The 21,163-nt window shown below is 51.8% G+C and overlaps 1 protein-coding gene across 3 annotated transcripts in view; it reads right to left on the reverse strand.

Annotated features, from left to right (window-relative positions):
- Nucleotides 1-13,432, reverse strand: part of UNC5B (unc-5 netrin receptor B) — a gene marked incomplete at both ends in the record, with an annotated part of 78,168 nt that extends 64,736 nt beyond the window's left edge. For all 3 annotated transcript variants that reach the window (XM_084245926.1, XM_084245924.1, XM_084245925.1), the window contains one exon: nucleotides 13,354-13,432. In XM_084245926.1, the coding sequence (XP_084102052.1) occupies nucleotides 13,354-13,432 (79 nt within the window). The remainder of the gene's footprint in view (nucleotides 1-13,353) is intronic.
- Nucleotides 13,433-21,163: the final 7,731 nt, after the last annotated feature.

The raw sequence follows: 21,163 nt of genomic DNA on the forward strand, positions 1-21,163 counted from the left end.
TAGTTGTGTTTCAATGTCTGGTAGGGATAGTTTTACTTCTCTACGCATTCTTCTGCCTCTAATTGAGGTCTCTTGTTTAGTCACTTTGGCTAATACTCCTAGCACAGTGTTGAGTTAATGTGAGGTTAGGTAGGTATCTATGCTTTATTCCTGAACTTTAATGGAAATACTTGACATTTCCTCCTTAAATAAACACTAGCTTTAGGACTAGGCTTTATATATTTTATGATACTAAAAAGGTATGCTTTAATTCCTATTTTCTTCAGCGTTTATCCCATGAAAGGATGATAAATTTTGCCCACGACTTTTTCAGCATTGATAATCATATGGCTTTGTTTATATGGGATATGATATTAATTTGGCATGTTATTAATATTAATGGGTTAATTTTGAACCAAACTTGCACACCTAAAATAAGGCCATTACGTATTATTTGCTTAAAAATAGAATAAAGTGGGTATCAATGATGACAGCTACCCTTAATTGAGCTTTGTCCTCTACACACATCATGAGCACTATCATGATTCAATCCTCAGACAGTTATGTGGAGCAGTATTATTAGTATTCCTTAGTATTTCCACTTCACAGATGAAAAAACTGAGATGAAAGTGAAGTTGCCTGGCCAACATCACACAGTTACCAAATAAGAGACAGCACTGAATCCTCAGTCAGTGATTCCAAAGGCCTTGTTACAGTGGCACATATTAGGTAGGCAGGATCACTTGGCTGTTACTTAGTAACAGTAAAAATGCTTATTTGATAAGATGTTGGAAGGGGAACAGCTCTCTGTAGAAACTGGGTGGGGGTGGGGTGGGGATGGGGATTCCTGCTCCTATTTCCAGAAGCTTGAGTTGCCTTTCTCAACCCATTCCCATGCGAGCTGCAGTGTAAAAGTGTGAGGGGCAGGAGAGTGCTGTCAGCAAGCGGTCTGCAGGTGCCCCTGGAGTCTGCAAGGTAAGGCAGATCTTCCTCCCTCGGCTCCCAGCTCCACTCTGTCCTGGCATTTATGGCTCAGGCTCCTGACGGTGTGGGAGCAACTTGGAGAACAGAGACTGACCCCGGGAGGTGGTGGGCTGTGAGGGAACTCACAGTGCACAGGAGAAAACCCTACCCCTCCATTCCCGTTGTTCCGCATGCCCCGTTTTCTAAGAACGGGCAGTCAGCCGAGGGATTATGTAACTTCTGGTGGGCATGGCAGATGGTGTGCTGGCTTGGACACATCAACCTAGCACCGATACTAACCTTCCCTGACGTGGCACCCCAGCCTCCTGTGCTCTGGGGTGTGGAGCACTGAGAGGGATGGAAGCGACCCAAACGCTTGTCATCTAGCTCAATAGCTGTGGCCAGCCAGGCCACAGGGAGAAGGCAGGACCCACCCACCAGCAGAGGCCCCAGCCCTGGCCTCCCTGCCCCATGGCTCTCAGACGCCAGAGCTCATTGCACAGGAGGCTGCCTGGCTCCTTCCACCTCAGATTAGCAGCCTCTGGAGTTTGGAGCACAGTTTCCAAAGCACCTCTCTGGGTGTTACCATCTGGGAGATGTTACCATCTTCTTTGGTCCTGCCAGGCATTCAGGTTTTTTTATTCCTTTTGCTCATGAGTAAACTGAGGCTCAAAGAGGGTGAGTGATTTGCTCAACACCCTCAACAGAATTGAAGCTTCTAGACTCCGAGTCCAGTCCTCTTTCCAAAAGCGTGTGAGCCGCAGTAGGTCACCACGTCACCGAGTGGGCCATTCTGAAACGTATGTCTAATATTCCCCACGTCAGGATGGGAGTGTTAAAAAGGAAGAGGGGGCGTAACCTGCGATTTGTGGATGATTTCCTTCCAAGCAGAAAGAAGAGGAAACTTATCTTAATTGACTGTGTTCCATCTCATCTGATCTCCCTAACAACCAGTTAGGGCCCCCATTTTACAGTGAGGAGATGTAGGCTCGGGGAATCGCAGTTAGCGATGAGCCAGGACTTGAGCTCAGTTCTGTGATTCTAGGGTGGAACCTTTTCATTTGGACAGATAAGGGCAATGAAGCCCAGAGAGGGAAAAGCACACAACAGATTAGCTGCATGGCTGGGATCAGAATCCAGGCTTCCTATTCTTCAGCTTGGAGTTCTCTCTGTTATAGTCTCTCTCTCTCTGTCTTCTCCTCCTCCTCCTCCTCTGTGTGTGTGTGAATACAGAAGTGGGGTGCATCAGTAGGAAAATGTGGCTCAGATCAGATTTGTGGCAGGGGTCTGTCCAGCCCCACCTGTCTTGGACTGCCTGACAGGAATTCCAGATCAGCCTGGGGTAGGGGCTCCCAGCAAGAGCCAGCAGGTGCCTAGCTGTGGGTGGTAGCTGGGCTAGGTATACTGCTGCCTCAGCCAAGGGCCTGGGGGTGTTTAATCTCCCAGGGATGCTCCCTGATGGTTAATAATAGATGTAGAGCCAGGAAAGCCTGGCTCAGTTTATAGACCCAGCAGCCAAAACTGCTCCCCTGCACCAAACCCAGATTCTGCCAAGCTGGTGGCAGTTGCTATGGAGGGCTGAGGCTTGTGGTCAGACCCTGTCCATGAGTGTTCAGCTATTCCTGCTCCTAGGCCTCGGAGTCAGTGTTCATGAATAGGCACTCTTGGGTCACTAGAAGGTAAGGTGGAGGGAAATCATCAGTGGGCTGGGGATACAAAGGATAAACATTTTGAATGGGCCTTGACTAACCTTGCTTTGTGAAGGCCACCTTGCAGATAAGCACACAGTTTACCAGTCCACAGGAAGCCTGCCAGCGTGTTTCTCCACACAAAGGGGCTGAGGGCACTTGACCACAGTAATTGGTTAATTCTTTGTGGCTCCACGGAACTTAATGAATAAACTCTTTTCTGACCCCTGAAGACTTGCCTTCCATCATGCCTGGTACATAGTAAATGATAAAAGAAAGGAAGCAGGAGTGAATGACGGGGAGAGGTAGGCAAACAGGAGTGGGAGAGTCACAAAGCAACAGGAATCTTCCAATTCTTTGGCTACTCATCCACAGCAGCAAGCCCAAGACACAGCAGGGACCGAGCCATAGCAACCTCTTGGGTGAGTGAGGCCAGACTATGAGCTCCCCATTCACCCATTCTTCAAGTCTTTATGGAGAACCTGCTGAGTGCCAGGAACTGTGCTGGGCATCAGGGACAGCGAGTGAGTAAAGTCAGACAAGTCAGACCCAGTATCTCCAGTCACCCAGTGTCACAGTTTGCTCTTCATGATGGAGTTGTTTCTACCCCAACCTGCTTCCACCTACTGACCCTGCTTCCCCACCAGGGCCCTGGCTCTGCGACAAGGAAAAGCATGCCAGGCTGCTTCATGCCATGAACCCCAACTCAGACCACTGCTCCCTCTGTCTCTGAGTATCACTCTGCCCTGCAGTGCCAACAATGACCAAAGGTGGGGTGGGGGAGGGGACCAGGAACAATTTTCCTGGAATTTCTGATTCAACTTCTTGTTAGGTCCGCATCCTCCATGGGTGCCCAGGTCCCAGGCTGGGCAGGCGGGCGCCTCTGATCACATTACAAGAGCTGCTTTCCATCGGCTCTGTCTCCTGACGCCAGTAATGCCTCCAGACGCCACTTGGAGCCTTCTGGGGGTTGCAGGCTCCTGGGTGATCTCAGCAAAAGACATTTCTTCCAGACCTGGAGGATTCACCAGCTCAGGTGAGCACCAGGGGCCAGAAAAGGCAGCCTTCCTCTTTCTGCCCCTCTGCCTGGCTCTCAGGTCAAACCGGAAGCTGCTACCAGGGATTCTGGGCCCTGCTCTCCTGCCCAGAGGAATACAGGAAGAAAAGCAAGACCCAGCCCCAGCCAGGGCTTGGGGAGGTGGGGGGGGGGGGGGGGCGGGGCGGGGGAGGCAGGAAGGAAAGAAGGCAAAGGAAATCAATGGAGCACATACTCTGTGCCAGGATCGCATGCATGGTCTCATATTACATCACTGCCTGGCGATCCCTAACAGATGGGGACACTGAGGTTCAGAGGTCGAGCCACCTGGCTCAGGTATTTAGTAAGATTAAAATCCTTTTAATTCCAAAGACTTGGCTCTTTCTATTGTACTAAGAAAGGACCTCTGGTCTGAGAAGCCTTGCTTTACTAAGTGATCAGATATGAGTCACTGGCTGAATTTGGAATTTATTCCCTGGGTGGATGTGCCAGATGTTACCAACCCACACCTTTACATACACCTCCCCTACCAGGAATGCCCTCTCTGTTTATCCAAACTCTGCTCATCCTTTAAAGGCCAACTAAGTAGCATCCTTTCCTCCTCCAAGAAGGCTTCCCTCACCAGCCACCCAGGTCCGTAGGAGACGTCTCTCAACTCATAAGCAGTTTCTGTCATTAAACTCATACTTGGTACTACTGATGATGCTGATGATGACAGTGAATGTTACTGAGCTCTTTAAAATATGCAAAAACACATATGCATTAAGAATGAGGCATATGCATTATCTCATTCATCTCTACTACAATCTGATAAGAACTGACGCTAATACTGTCCAGGAAACTAAAGCTCAGAGAGGGCGGACAACCTGCTTGAGGTCACACAGTCAGATGGTGGCACAGCTAGGATTCAAAACCAAGTAATCCGCACAGCCTGCTCTCCAAGCACCAAGCCAAATCCCTCCCAGGACACACACATCTTTGGCTCATCCTTGAAGGGGCTCCTCTCTGTTGCTCCATCACATATTCCTCTCACAGCCCAGAGTCACGGGTCCCGCATAATGATTATGTTTCAAGAAGTGACACAAAGCCTATCATTTCAAGGGTTAGGCCTATGCTTTGCCCACTTTGACTGCAGAGCCCAGTACTTGCTCAGATTGAATGAATGTGTACATAAACCATTTTTTAGGACTGAAACAATGTTCCAGCACCCAACGAGTGGACAGGATTCCTCATACCCCACCCCAAGCTCAGTGCCCCTACAAATGGGAAAAACAAAGCAGTGGATGGCATAGCCAGGCCTGGGCATGTTCCCACCATACCTTCTGTTCCCACCATACCCTCCACAGCTTCCTCTTGAGCGTTGGAGAGGTGGGATGGCATGGCAGGGTCGGGGAAGAAGCCCTCTTCTCTTACATGCCAAGGATGTCTCTGACAATGGGATCCTTCTCTACTGCTGGCACTGCTTGGTGCTGGGGCACTTAGTCTCTAAGCCAAGAGATGCTTATGGAGCAGGAAAAAGGGACCGAGGTCCTGGAGGGTGATTTATGACCTCAGAGAGAGAGAGAGAGAGAGACCCAGGCCGCATAATGTTCACAAGGGCATTCCAGTCAATATATTGACTTTCTGGAGGGGCCTCTGTAAACACAAGTGGTTCTGAGCCTTGGCTACCTCTGCACCGTGTTGGATGCTGGGGTCTCTTCAGTTAGAACCAGGCGAAAAAAACTCCCTAGTCTTTATCCTTCTACCTTTCCTTCACCCCAAACGGACAGCTGGGAGACCAGCCAGGTTCAGAGAGGAGAAGGTACTTGTTCAAGTTCATATGGCAGAAGAATAGCCACAAGTTGCTGGGCCTCCAGGCCCTGAGCCTCCCTTTTTCTCCCCTGACTTGCACTCCTCTGGAGGAAGAAAGCTTAGGCATAGCAGAGCTCCCTCCTGGAGCACCTGGGTGGTCCCTGGGTGCTCCCGTGTGCCAGGAACTATGCTACGTGCTTTCTCATATATCATTGATATTGTTTTCAAAATAAGCCAGTGAAAACCATGTTTTATCCTCATTTAATAGATGAGAAACTGAGGCCTAGTGCAGTTAGATGAGTTACCCAAAGCCACAGAGTAAGTGGCATTGCTGGGAGGCTATATTAACCTCACGATTCTAGCTGGCTATGTAGTATACCCTCTAAACTTGCAGCTGAGGCCCTGAGGAGCAGAGTGTAGAAGGATGGGGTTCCTAAAGTGGTGATGAAAAATGAGCCTTTTCCCTCTAACTGGCTCATGGGAGTGGCTGGGAATTTTGTCCTTCCTTCCTTTTTTTTTTTTTAAAAGATTTATTTATTTATTTATTTGTTTGTTTGTTTATTTATTTATTTATACAAGCACTGGGTACAGTCAGAAGCACAGGAGGGTGAGAGAATTCACCAGAGCCAGAGCGGGGAACAGAACAGGCAGACTGACAAAATACACTGCTGAGGGGAGCAGTGGGCGGCAGGAGAGGTCTGTTGTGCCATGTGGGACCCTCACCAGCGGCCGGGGATCGAACCGGCGCTGCAGAGGCTATGGGCAGCTTCGCAGCCCAGTGCTCAACCACTGTGCCACCGGGGAGGCCCCTGTCCTTCCTTTCTTATCCATACTGTGTTCTTGGCAGGAACATGGCCCAGGTAGAGACATTTACCTCATGCTCTTGCCCCAATATAAACCCTGCAAGTGTTTGAAAATATTTGCTAGTTCAATCCTTCTTGAAGAACCACAGAAAGAGAATTAAAAAATTAGAAGTCCTTGTATGTGAAGCTCCCACCAAAGGACCCAGCCCATAGTCAGAGGTAACTGAGAGGGGCGGTTCCCCCAGGCACACCCTCCAGTTGAGGCTGGCTCACCAAACATTGAGGCCCACTTGAGATAGCAGCTGAGGCACTGACAGGGTCAATTTCCAAGCACAGGAGAGAGATCTGGGGCTGCGTACCCCTGCCCATGTCCCCCAGCCAGCAAGTCCCATCCCATGTTCTCTTAGAAAGACCTGAAAAGGAGAGAGTCAAAATCTGGCTCCCATCTATCTCCCTCTCCTGAAAGCCCACGGCTTAGACTCCTGATTCTTTGCAGATATTGGCATCGCCCTCACTTGGCATCTGAGATCTGAATGTCAAAAAATAAGAAATCCTTATCTGTCAAGCTCCCACCAAAGGACCCAGCCCATAGTCAGTGGTATGGTTTTGGACTGGACCTCAGTATTGGCACAGACAGTAATGTCCTTGAGGCCTGGGGCCAGGGTTGCTCTGGCTCTGACACGAGTCCTTGGTCAGCTTCCTAGTAGCATCCATTTTTCTGATGGGATTCCTACAAAGATGAAGTGAGATCCCACAAATACGAGGGTTTTATAATCTGAAAAAGTCTATGCACATGGGTGGAGCTGGCACATGCGTTAGGTCTCCTTGCTCCACAGCAACACATCTTCAAGTGCTCCTGGCGTTGGGGATGGCAGGCCTCACCACGGGCACAACTGGGACAGCGGGGGGGGGGGGGGGGGGGGGATTACCTATGACCAAGAAGGCGGTGAGGACAGTGAGTCCCGGGCTCACATGTATGTCTGTGTGCCTTGTGTCCTCTTTCAATTGGTTCCATGGAGAGCCCCAGCCCCTGCCATGCCCATCTTTGAGTTCTGCCTACCTCTTCTTCAGTGAATTCCAGGAGACCCCACGGCCTCTTGTGGCTCGAGCAGGAGCCTGACGCATCTCAGCACAACTTCACACCACAGGCCGGTCCCTGGTTTGGGTAAGCTGGGACCTGATTGTAGTAGATCCCAGGGCTCAAGCCCCTGTCCTCTTGAGCCCCTGTCCTCACCCAAGCTCCTGAGCTGGTTTTAGGGCCTATCTGTAGCCAACCTCTAGGCAGGCCTGGCCCATCTGCCCTCCTTAGAGGAAGCTAACTTCTGCCCTTCTACTCCAGAACCTGGCACTTAGATCAAATCCTGCCCACAACCCCCAATACAGGGCAAAAGGAGGTCTCCTTAGTGTGGAAAAGCAAATGCCCTGGGGCCCACCCCCAAGAGGCATCCCTCACAAAATGCAATGGATGGAGTTTCTCTTGGCTGGTGGTGACTCACTATCCCCACACTACACATACCTATTTATACACAAACACACCATAGCCTCACCCATATGCACACTGTACAGCCCCCCCACACCCAAACATACACATAGCCATCTGTATCGCGTATCACTGCCATATACAAAAGCACAGCTGTCCTCAGCACACACACACAGTTCCCCTGCACACAGCCTCTGCACACTTCACCTCCACACCTGACACCCTAACCCAACACATCTACCCCACCCGTCCCAACACACTCTCACCTCTGCCCCACCTCCTTAATATACATTCTCTCTCTCTCTCTCTCTCTCTCTCTCTCTCTCTCTCTCTCACACACACACACACACACACTCCTTAATACACATTCTCACACCCACAGCTTGCCTTCCTAGAGAAATGAGCGGGGAAATTGTGAGGCGCTGGGGGCAGCCTGTTCCGGGAGGTGAGAAGGAAGGAGGCTCGGCAGCGGCTGGCTTGGCTGTGGCAGTAGAGCTCCCAGGGATCCAGCAGACTCATTTAGCTCTGCAGGGGAGGGGAGTGGCGAGGGGGTCTAGGGGATCCGCTGAAGAAGGCGGGGAGGAGCAGGCTGCACTGAGGTGCGGTGTGGAACAACCCCCAGGTAACTGCTAGGCAGACCCAGCAAGCTGTGGAGATGCTAATCAGGCCCTCCCACCGCCAGGGTGAATTCAGGAGCTTCCAGCAACCCAGTGCTTTTGGAGAGAAGGAAGAGGATACCAAAGGGGTGGGGTGGCGGGGGCGGCAGGGAGGCGGCGTATCTACGCCTGCACTTCAGCAAATGTTTTCACTGCCATCAGCATCGCCGAAGCCACTGATCGGAGAAAAAGGGGTACCACTGGGATCAGTAGCTTGGCCTCGTGGGTGCAGCGGCTGGGGCAATGCCAAGCAGGAGTTCGAATCCTGAGCGCCACCCAACTCACACGGAGGAGCCATGACCAGGTCCCAGAGGCCGGACTTCCCCAAAAAGGCCAGGAGGAGAGGCTCACCCAAATGTGTCTGGTGGGGAGACATTCTCAAGTCACCCCTGGGGCACCTGGCTGAACCCAGGCCCTGAGGAGGAGGAGGTGGCACCACAGCCGCAACTTCATAAGCAAATCAATAGGGTGGAATGCACAGAATCCCTGGGGCACCCTCCCCCCATGCCCTTCCTTGTATTATTCTGACTATGGTTATTTTAAAAATTTTCCGTAAAAAAGGAGAAATGCACAGAAAGCACTTGTTTGGTTTCATTTTGCCTTCACAGTTTTAATGACTATATTTGTGGAAACTGTTTAGGAAGCTGGTGAGAAGGCGGAGGAGTCCAGGAGAAGCCCAGCTCTGGCTTCAGCTGCCCCTGGCTCCTCTCTCCCCCTGGGGGCCAGCAGCCCAGACAACGCCTTCTCTCTGCTCTTCAGCTCCTCAGCCACAGCCCCAAGCCGCTAAGTCCCAAGTGCTGTCCTATGACCTGTTCTCCCCCTTTTTCTACAGGCCTCGGTGGGTTCTAAGTTGTCTCCTTTCCACGCAAGCCTACCTCTGCGGTTCAAAAGATCACTGGGTGAGCCGGCAGTTACAGACTGCTGTTGCCAGCAGACGCTGGGGGAGGCCATTCAAAATCACTACCCTTGTTCTCTAAGCACTTGGAATCGAAGGAGCCCTGCTCCTCCAGCCTCAAATCAAAATCTGGCAGCCCACACCACCCCCAAAGTCTTAGGCAGCACACACACTCCTCGGAAGACATTAGTGGGGAAGGGAAGGGAGGTGGAGACAGACCTCTTCTTTCCTGATGGCCAGAAATAGGGTCATTCATCTACCTTCAGTGCAGGAGAAACCCAACAATGAAGTAGATGGGGAGGAGCTGGCCTTCGAAGCTTCAAAGTAAAAAGCAAATATTATATATATTCTGACCCAACTACACGTCTGAGCGTAGAACTCTGAAATGGTAGCGATTTGCCCTGCAGGCTAAGGGAGCTTGGCTTATGATTTATCCCAGCTGGGGAAACCTGGGACAATTACTGAGAAGCTCAAGGCTGGGGATCAGGGTTGGGGCTGCCTTTGGGCATTTACCCATTCTCAGGACCTGACCTCTAACCTTTGGTCCTGCCATGTCATCCACCTCTCCTGGTTCCATGGTCCCAATATCTTCCACCCATCCTGTTACATGTCCTAGTCAAACCTGATACCAAACCAACCTTATCTTTAGCTTCCTGCCTTAGGCGGTGCCTTGATTTCAGATTCTCAATCCTAGACCCAAGGTGGCCAGTCTGCAGCCCTACGGGAACTAAGGAGTCAGGATTAGACTGAAGTCTGCCAGGCCTAAGTTCAAGTCCCAGCTCTTCCCTCAGTTCCCTTTTTTCTGCTGTTGTCAAAGATTTATTTATGCACACAAGAAGTGGGGTACAGGCCAGGGTAGTGGGGAGGGAAGGGGAGTTAGAGGATTCACTAGAGACAGAGTGGGGAGAGGAACAGGCAGACTGACTGAAATACACTGCTGAGGGGAGCAGCAGTGAGAGAGGGGAGGGCTGCTGTGCCAGGTGGGTAGCTCCCTGGCTGGGGATGGAACTCCTGCTGCAGTGGCTGCTGATAGCTTCATAGCTACGAATTAACCCCTTGCGCCACCAGGGAGGCCCTCAGTCCCAATGTAACCTCAGGCAAGCCAGGGCCTGTCCCAAAGCTCTAGAGGTTAAATAAGTAGGTAGGAGAAGAGGGGAATGTTTCTGTCCTACAGAATTCCCAGTTTGGGGAGTGGGGAGACAAGGGAGGAGAGAAAATGACATTCAAAATTCCTTTCCTTCCCTGAAGTGGTACTTTTACTTTAATGAGAAAACTCATTAAGCCACTCTTGAGTTTCCATTTGTTTAAGTGAAATGGGTGTTTGCTATAGTGTAAAGGGAGAGGAGGCTGGGTCACCTCAACACCCCCCACCCCACCCACCCACACACAAGACAGAGACACTAAGAAAACTCCGACTCTAATTGCACCTTAAAAAGAAGTGTTATCATGACACCTTGATTCCTTCTCAACAATCCCAGCCAGAGGCCAAGGAAAGAAAGGCTCATTAAAAGCTCCAGGAAAGGCTGAGGGGAGGAGTAGGTGGAGATTCCCAGGCTTTTGAAGTGGCCTGCCTTGGTCCATCACTTGCTGACATCTCTTTCTAAGGTCTGGGGTTTTATGTTCTGGGTTTGATTTCTCCACCATCAAACTTTATGGTTAAAAGAACCCTTGGCACAGTAAATGGAACTCATTCCTATTTCACTGTGGACAAGGGTGGGGGAGGACAGAGAGGAGCCTGCCACGGAGGGGAACTTGTGCATTCCCAGAAATAGCCCTCCTGGGTAAAGACAGCCTCCTCGGCTCCACTTGATATGACAAAGAGGTGGATGGAGTCACAAGGAAGAGTCCAGTGTGGCCTGAATCGACTTGGCTGTTGGACATGAGCCCTGCATACAAGTCTATGATCTGAGGTCAAGAGAAGGCAAGATTTGAAGAGAGGCCAACCCTCAGGCCTTGATTTTCCCAGTAATGAGGGATCCACTGGGAAGACCCACAGAACATTCTGAAATATGCTCTGTGCCTTGGCGTTAGAGAAAAAGGGCTGTGTAGGAGGAAGGGGCATGTTCTCCCTCCTGAAGGCAGTTTCTAAGGGCCGCGCATTCTGGGCAAAGGGAAGGCTGCAGGCAGACCCCACCAGTTGGCCCCTCTCCAGGCTGGTGGGCAGGCAGCTCCTGCTGCGCTAAGTAATGAGCACAATTCCAACACGGGTTCTGCTCGCTAGTGAGAAATCAAAGCCCAGTATTAGAGGCCATTTCTGGCTGGGCACTGTTCATGCCCAAATCCATCAAAGTCCTGGGCCTGGGGCTTCTTCTGGGAAGGTGGGGGCTGGATGCTTTGTTAAGCAGGAACTGCAGACCACCCCCAGCCTCAATGGCTGAGCCCACTTTCAAGCTCCAGAAAACTTGAGGCCAACTAGGCTGGTCCTTCTGCCTACCCGAGCCACCACCCCCAACATCCTCAGTATTTATTTGTGATCCCACTGACTTGCTGGTACAAAAAACAGCTTCCCAAGATGCCACCCTGTCCATATGCCATTCACTGAGACTTCACCCTACCCTTCAGTCACACCCCCCCCCAAAACACCCTCAAACCAGAAACCAGCACTCCAGCACAGCACCTCCCACATGCAATTGCATTCTGTAAAACAAGGTTGGTCATCCAGCAGTCTGCCCCCTCTCCCATCATTACCTTCCAACTTCAAAACACGTCTTTAAATACCAGAGTCTGCCCAAATCATAATTAACTTGGATCAAATGATTGAGTGTCGTAACTTTACAACACAGGGCTAGAAAAAAAACTGGGGGATGTGCTAAAACCAATCCCTCACTCCCTGGCCGTGGGAATCATTAATTCCAGAAAGAGGAGTCTGGTTATGGGGGGTGGGGGGGTGGGGAAGGGGGAGCGGATGTCTACAGTGCAGGGGCAGATGGAAGGGGGGAGGCATGCGGTCACCTTATCCACTTTCTGCACCGGTCTTCCTGCCCCATTCGCAGCCTCAACTCGGAAAGCTCACGCGCAGCAGGGTGACCCCACCCCTGCCCTGCGCGGGGAGCCTGGACCAGCGGCGGGGCCAGCCCACCTGCCGGTTCCGCGGGACTCTCGCCTCCAGGGTGTGCGCCTCATCCCAGGGAAGGCGCAGCCCAGTCAGCAACGACCCGCCCAGCTGCGGACAAGACGCGCGCACATCCACGCCGGAGGGCAGTGGGTGCCGGTGGTGCTGGCGGTGGGTGTGTAGGGAAATTATTTTATGGGCCCACCTTACGGCATCTCGCTGGGTCCAGAGTGGGAGGGTACAGGGGCGAGCGCGCTTGGTCTGCTTCCAGGACGGGGGAAATGTCAGTGACCCATTTAAAAGAAAACTCGGCAGGATCACTAGGGACTTCATTCCCCTTCCCCCCTCCCCACCGCCCCCCCCCCCAAACAAAGACCGCAGGTTACACGATTTCGGGTAAAGCGGTGTGAGCAGGATCTAGTCCTCCCGCCTACACCGGCCGAAGCCCTCCAACCCTCCCCAGCCAGGCAGAGCGCACCCCGCGCACCCCGCGCACCCCGCGCTCGGGTCTCTCCCTCCCTGCGGTCCGCGGATTCCGGTCGGTGCAGCGCGCTAGAGCCGGGGCGAGCCGGGCCGGGGCTCGGAAGTTGCCGGCGAAAGGCAGCGAGCGCACACCTGGGTCGAGAAGCGACAGTTTGTTGTTGCTGTTGCCGTTTCCTTTCGGAGTCGCAGCCAGGCGCGCGGCGAGCCAGGGGCCCACGGGGGCGCACCCCCTGGAAGCCTAGCCCCCGGCCCGGACACCCGCTCCAAGGAGCAGCCCCCGCCTCTCCCGGGGGCGCAGGACGCTCGCGGCTGGCTCAGAACACACCCCGTCAGACACCCCCGGTGACAGACCCCGAGCGCGGCCGCGCCATCGCCCCTCGGTGGGGCACAGCAATCTACCTTCTAACTTGGGCACCCCGGCCGCCTTCTCCACGCGCGCCGACGGGCGACCGGCCGCCGCCACTCCGGGCCAGAGTGAGGCGCCAGGGGACCCTCCCCCCGCGCCCCCAGGCCGGCGCGCTCCTTACCTGCGTGGCTCAGCGTCGGGTCCCAGCAGAGCAGCAGCGCCAGCAGCAGCGCACCCCGCGCTCCGCTCCGGGCCCACATGCTCCCGCGGCCCGGCTCGGGCGCCTCTCCCCCGGGGAGCTCTCCCTGGCCCCAGCCTCGCCGCCGCCGTCTCCGTCTCCGCCGCTTCCTCCTCGCCGTCTTCCCGGGCGCCCGGTCGCGCCAGCCCGTGCCCTCCGTTGGGGCAGAGGCAGCCACGCTGCGCGGAGGGCGGCCGTGCGCTCGGGGCGCTCCCCAGCCGGCGCCGGCGCGCCCCTCGCTGCGCTCCCCGGGCAGCCGGGCTCCGAGCGCGCCCCGGGCACCAGCGCCCCGGCTCCGAAGTTGCGCGACCCCAGGTGAGTGCACTTGAGGGGCGTCCACAGCAGCCGCGCCGCGCCGTCCGAACCCCGGAGCGTGCCTCTGCGCCCCGCCGCTGCCCGCGGCCCCGGGGTCCTCGCCGGTCCCCGCCGCCAGCCACAATGCCGCGCGCCGCGGCTCGCCCGCCCGAGCGAGTCCGCGAGCTGAAGGGAACCGCGCGCGGCCTGGGCGGGGCCTGGGTGGGCGGGGGCGGAGCCGCCTGGGGAACCCCGAGGGGAGAACCGACAGCCATCCAGGCGCGGCCTCCGTAGGGCCGGGGACCCGGCAGGGGGGGCCTCGCGAGACGCGGGGCCCAGCGCGTTGGAAAGCCCGGTCCCTGGATTGCAGCTGGAAGCGGAGTCGCCCCGATTTTCCTTTCCAAAAACTAAGGAAGGGTAACTTTGCTCTCTGCTTTGGCGTGACGGTGGCATTTATCTCCTCTGATTAAGCTCAGGAATTCCACTTTTGGCTTTCTGGAGTGTATGCACTCTAGGCCTTCCAGTTACGGGGGTCTTTTGAAAACAAATGAATGAATAAATAAAGGCTCCCTAAATGAGAAAGTCTCAAAATTGAAGTTCTGGTTAAGCTGGGACTTACAGCTATGTGAACTTGGGTGTAGGCTTGGATCTTCTTGATTGGCCTTATTTGTCTGTAAGATCTGGGACAAAACTTTACCAGACGCCTCTGTACCCCCATAGCACTTCAGGTCCTAAGGTGTTAAAAACCTGACCACCAGAAACCTTGGGGTAGAAGGGAGAGGGCAACCATTTTTTGGCTCAGTGTGAACTTGGGCTCTGCCCCTTACCTGCTGTGTGACCTTGAACAAGTTACCTAACCATTGTGATGTTCCCTTCATCATCATCTGTAAATTGAAGAATAACAATAATAACTATCACATAAGGGGATATAAAATTGAATGGAGAAAAATGTATGAAAACTGCAACAGGCATCTCTTTTCCCAAGATTTCCTCTCACAGTCAGTCTGATTCCTGCAGGAAAGTCTCGGGCACCCCAGGGTGGGCCAAAGGGCATGTGGGACCATGTGGGGTTTGGGGATGGATGATGTCTTGAAATGGAAACCCAGTGCTGTCAGAAAGGTTGGACCAGCTGACAGCAACAGAGATCTTCTGTGTGCCAGGAGCAAGGTTTAATGTTTTATATGCACCCCATCAGGTAATCCTCACAACTCTGAGGTAAGTGCCATCTGTAACCCCAGGTTATAGATGAGCGGAAACAACAGAGATATAGTCATTTGCCCCAGACGGTACAGATATGAGTAAATGTGCGTGTGAAAGAAAGGGGTTGGGGAGATGGGATTGGAAAGAAACTCTCTGAACCGGGGCGCCTACACCCCTGCGCCCCTCTGGAGCTGGACAGAGCTGGGAGAACAGGCTGGCAACCAGAAAGGATGTCTCTAACCTGTTCACTACTTGGAATTTTTCCAGATCTGGGGTTTAGGCTCACTCCTCAAATACTGCCACAGTGGGCTGCCTGAGGAAAGGTGAAGGGAGTCAGAGAGAGGTCCTGCCAGGCCCAGGATCTAGTAGTGGATGTGCTACAATAGGGCCTAGTGTTTACAGGGCCACATCCTGAACTGGAGGAGAAGAAGTACTTGGGGGCCATACCTGTATTCTGGAAAGGAGCTTGGGGGGCAGAGGGGCCTTCTCCAGCTGTCTCCCAGTACCCTCTCCACACAATCCCGCCCACAGAACAAGGTCTGGAGCATCTGAGAGAGGGTACATGCGGGTACTGGCCCTCTCCAGCCCCCTGGCTGGGCTCCCAGGATCAGAAGGTGGATATGAGTGGAGTGGGACTCCCTGGGGAACACTTTGTCCAATTAAAAAAGGTCCCTGTGGGCAAAAGTAGGTGGGTTATTTTTAGTTTGACCCAGGAAAGCCCAAGCACCCCTGGCCAGTTCCACCCATCCACATAACTGTCAGTGCACGAACACACACACACACGCACACACACACACGCGCGCACACACACGCACAGTGACAAGCACACATCATTAATACACATCTATCAAGATATATACAAGTGAACATATAACAAAGACTCACAGGTGCAAGATGACCCCTCCAGAAAGTACACACATACTCTGTCACAGTCACAAGCACAGGTACACACATCCAAAAGCACAAATGCACTTAGTCAGGTGATGCTAAAGACAAACATATTTAGGTCTTAACTACCGCCAGGAAACACATACAGGGACCCACATCTGACTATCAGCTGGACACAGGCACTTGATCAAGGACTCGGTGATGGATTGCGCAGTATCAACCTCAGCAGTGACACAACATGCAGAGACCCCCATAGGGCTCACTCTCACCCTCAAGGCCAGTGAAATATTAGATTTTTCAAAAGGTCCTATCTTCAGGACTTTGCTCTTCCGACAGTAGCAGTCCCAGTCAGGTTCGTCTAGCGCCCAGTGTCAAGTTTCATGACTTTGTATAATTCCTGGAGAAATGGGGAGTGGGTGGGATGTGGAAGCAAAAAGAGAAAGGCCTTTTCCCCTATCCTGCTATTCCTGTCCCACTCCCACACCCCCAGCCTTAACTCTATTTGAACTCTAGAAATTTGCCCATGGGAGGTCTCTGGCCCTGCCTTTCCTCCAGGACTTACCACAGTTCCTCCAGGACTTCCTCCAGGACTTAAGGGTGGCCTTACCACATGGGGTAGCCCTCCATAACTCCCTTGTACCCCCTCTCGTGCCTGTCAAATGTCTGAAAGAATACCCCTTCCCAGCCACCTGCCGCTAAGCCACCTATGGCCGTGTAGTTGCTTCCCAGTCCCAGCATTCTCTGAGGGCCCCTCTAGGCTGGGCTAGGAAAAGAGCTTCAGAGGCAATCAGTTTCCCTGAGCTCACCCCTTTCCCCAGGATGGGTGAAGATGGACAAGACCCAGCCCACGGGATGGCGGCGGTGGTGGGGGTCGGGAGGGGGGTTGCAGTAGTTGGATTAAGATTTGCTAGGGTGTTCCCAAACCCAGTGTCATCAGACTCAGCGCCAAGGGGTCCTGCTATCAGTTAAGAAAGGAGACACAGGCAATGAGCTGCTTGGAGGCAGCCCTCTCCCCTTTCCTGTTTTTCCTGTTTGCCATTATGTATCCAGCACCTAAGTCACTATCCTGCACATAGTAGGCACATGTCTGTATTGGCTAAGTGGATCCATCAATGAGGCTGTGGGAGTGAGGGGTTGTTGGTCAAAGGCTTATAGCCTTGCCAAGTGGGCCCAGACAGGGTCCTCTCACCTGCCCTCTGTTTCCTGGATTCCTGGAGGGGCCTTGAGGCTAGAGGTGGGGCCGCCTTTGTGCAATATAGCTGCTTTGCAATCAGGTCCTCCAGAACCATTTCAGACCCTGAGCAGGGGTTACATGTGCTTTTATGGGCTACCTTCATTCCTCCCAAACTAGAAGAGTGTGTCAGACACAGAGCTCTGGATGGCTAGGCCTGGGGATGCCCTTACCGGCTGGGGACCTTGAGCTGGCTGCGGAGTCTTTCCAAGTATCCATTTCCTCACTTGTAAAGTGCAAACAATAACTGCCTCATAGCATTAAAAGGAATATACACAAAGTCCCTAACCTGGCTGAATACAAGCAATCTTTTTTATAAGAAGGATGATTTCAAAGCAGCTGTAGGGCTCCTGGCCGGAATGGTAGCAGGTTGCAGGAGTGGTTGGCGGCATTGGGCTGGCGCCTGCCTCGGAGGCGACCACGAGTGTGCCGGCAGGTGCCACTAGGCGGCGCGCTGCAGCGCACGCCTCCTCCTGGCCGCTTCTACCTCCATCCTAAAATCAGGAAGGGAGCACGCCCCTGGTTTCCATGACACCTGCCCAAGGGGCAGCTCTAGCTCGCTGGATTGTTAGGGAAGGGGGTTCTTGGGGCATCAGGTTTGCAGGATAAGAAGATTTGGATGGGAAAGAACACAATCCCTCTGACCACCGGTTCAGAAAGGACCTCAAAACTCTGGACCCTGGGAAGGGAGCTCCCTAAGGTGAAATCCTTTAAGCTCCGCCATCTCTTTGTGATAATATTATGGTGTCAAATGTTGGGCTTGCTATGTAAGCACAATTACTACCCCATTTAACGGATGAAGGAACTGAGGCACAGAAAGGTGATGTGCCCAAGGGCACAAAGTGGCCAGTGCAATGACTGTGCAGTGAGATTCAACACAATATTCAAACACAATAGTCAAGCACAATATTTATACTATTGTAGTGCCAGGATGGGGCAGAGCAGGTTCTCTAAGATCCCATGCAGACGGGGTAAGGTAGAGTCCTGGAGCCCTCGGTGGCTTTCTCAGGCTTTTATTGAGCTTTTACATGTAGTGTAGCAACCAGGTACGCAGCAGGCAGGGGTGCTGGGCATGCCAGGAGGCTGGCAGGCCTCCAAGCCCCCAGCAAGTCTTCACTCTGGGCTTCTCTGGCATTCTTTCTCCCCTTCTCTCTCTTCTCTTCGGCCTCTGCTTCTCTATCTCAATACTGAGCCATGGCCCACAGAAATAAACAATGCAACTTATAACAATATAACAAATGCAGGTGCCCCATCAGGCAGGGCACTCCTGATGGCAGGAGGGCAGAAAAGCCTGAAAACCATTTACCCTGCACTATCCAGACTCATGCTTGTACTCTTTTTTTAAAATTGAGATAAAATTCACTTAATAAAATATATCATTTAAAAGTGTACAATTCAATGTATTTTAATATAGGGAGACTCTTGTACAACCATCACACTTATCGGATTCCACAATATTTCATCACCCCCCAAAGAAACCCCATGCCATTCAGCAGTCACTCCACATCCTCCTCTCCTCCCGCCCCTGGCAACCACGAATCTACTTTCTGTCTCTATGGATTTGCCTTTCCTGAGAGTTTTGTGCCCATGGAATCACACACGTGGTCTGGGTCGTCAAGCTTGGGCTCTGAACCTCTGCTAAATACTGTGACACCCTCCTCCCACCCCATCAGATTCCCCCTCTCCCAAGGGAGGGCCTTCTGACTCTGTCGGAAATGAGGGTTCTGGATGCTGACTGTGCTGGACAAAGACCACATGGGAGCTGAGTTGTGGGATCCTCTTTCAGGCTGGGGTTTCCACAGACTCAGGAGGGCAGCTGGGAAGTAGAAAAGCCAGGGAAGTTTGGTCCCAGGCAATGAGACCCTGGCCCAGGCCTAGGGGCCCTAGGAGAGAGAAAGAAATGCTTCTAACTTGACTTGGTGCCTCATTGAGAGTGGGGTCTGGGCAGTGGGTGAGAGATGGGGGCTGGGGAGCCAGTTAGGAAAAGTGGGGGTTGCAATGGAAAAAGTGATATGAGAGGAGGGTGGACTGGGTTGAAGATGGGGCATTTGGTGAGTGAGGCACCAGCACACAATTGTGAGGGCAGGACTCACCAGTGCTGCAGGAGTGATGACACCCTAAAGAACAACCAGGCCCACTCACCCATACGGAACCACCACAGTAAGCCAGATACTGTGTCAAGAGCTGTATGTGAATTTGCTTCTTCTAACTCCATGATAACTCATGAAGTGGAGGCTGTGATTATGCCCCTTTTAAAAAGGGGACAACAGGGCCTCCCTGATGGCGCAAGGTGTTAAGCACTGCACTATGAAGCAATTCATAGCCTCTGCAGCACGAGTTTGATCCCCAGCCAGGGAGCTATCCACATGGTGCAGCAGACCTCTCCTGTCTCGCCCACTGCTCCCCTCAGCAGTGTATTTCAGTCAGTCTGCCTGTTCTGTTCCCCACTCTGTCTCTAATGAATTCTCTCACCCCCAGCATCTCTGGCCTGTACCCCAGCTCTTACATGCATAAATAAATACATCTTTAAAAAATTAAAAAAAAATAAAAAGGGGACAACGGTGACTCAGGTACCGCTACGTAGCTAGAGGCCAGTCTGGATCTAGAGTCTACACTTCCGACAGCAAGGGACGCCCTCTCCAAATCCATAGGTGTAGTTCTTCATCTTGGCACTGTGATTTCTCGTTGTTCATCTCCACTGCTCTTGGAGGGAGGTGTTAATCATGGGCCCATTAAAATGGAAACAGGCTGGAGAGGGAAAGAACAGCCAGTGAGGACTGCTGCTCAGTTTGAAACCTGCATTCTTAAGATCCATCCACACTACCAGAGTCTTCCAGGTCCTACCTGGGGTGATGAATGGGGAATTATCTGTAAGGGTAAGAGGAAGAAGAGTGGACACATGCTAACAGGGAGGCTATTAAAATAGCAAGAATGGCCTTTTAAATAATTACTCCCCAACTCTATGGTTTTAAATATTGCGATTTGAATGTATTCAGGTAAACATCAAATTACTTTGATAAAAACGTCAAGGCACTTCATATTTGTCTTAAATATGGGCAATAAAAAGGCCTTTTGGCATTTCAAGTATGTCCAAGCTCAGAACTGGTCATGTGATGCTTTCAGTATTGTTCATGTAATGCTTACAGACTATTAATCAAATTAAACACAATATTTATACTATCCAGAGAATATGAGATAATGTAAATCATTCACTCTCTGAGATGAATATTTAAACTGACTTTATAAAACACTATTTTTATCATTACAATTCCGTAAAGCTTTTATTTGGACAAAAGTATAATTCTTAAGTGACAGCAGTTCCTTTAAAAAAGCAAGAGCTAGTTCAGAATTAATTTGGAAGACAGACAAAATCTCCATATTTCTGGTTGGATTTCTATATTTTCAATAATAGATTCTTTTGAGGCCTAAGTTGACCCTGAAGATAATTCACTGTTATTTTCCAGATAAAGGTCAAAGAAATCATTTAGTGGATAGTATTCTTGACATACCTCCTGTGTGCTTTTTGCAAGAGCAGGAGAAAAAGAAGTCCTGTTCTTCTTTTTCCTCCTCTTGGATGTGTGGAATGAGGAGGATGAACTATTTTCCTCTTGGATGTGTGGAAAACGAAGATGCTATTGGAGGAAGAGTCAGAGGAATGAAACCCAATATCGAGCAAGGGTATGTGCGTGTGTGGAGAGAGAGAGAGAGAGAGAGAGAGAGAGAGAGAGAGAGAGAGAGAGAGAGAGAGAGAGAGAGAGAGAGAGAGAGAACCTTTCCTCTCTATTGAATACTGACTTCGTATTTGTTGATGGCGGGCACAATGGGGAGGGTAACTTGTCTGATCCTTTGCTTTTCTGGTACCATCAGCAATCAACTCATCTTGTTCTGCATATTTAGATTTCTCTTCATGCTTTTCCTTTGCTATAAATCAATTCCACACAAACTAGGAAGTTTATCTCCTCTTTGTTTGCTTCTAGAATCTGCTGTTCCCAATCAAGCTTTATCCTGGCATCCTTTAAGCACACACATGAGGAATGTATATACACATAGTATACACATGATGAGAGCAAGTTCAGAATTAATTTGGAAGACAGACAAAATCACATGTTTCTGGTTGGAGCTCTAGATTTTCAATAACAG

Source organism: Talpa europaea, assembly GCF_964194135.1.
Source record: "Talpa europaea genome assembly, chromosome: 10".
Classification (NCBI taxonomy): Eukaryota; Metazoa; Chordata; class Mammalia; order Eulipotyphla; family Talpidae; genus Talpa; species Talpa europaea.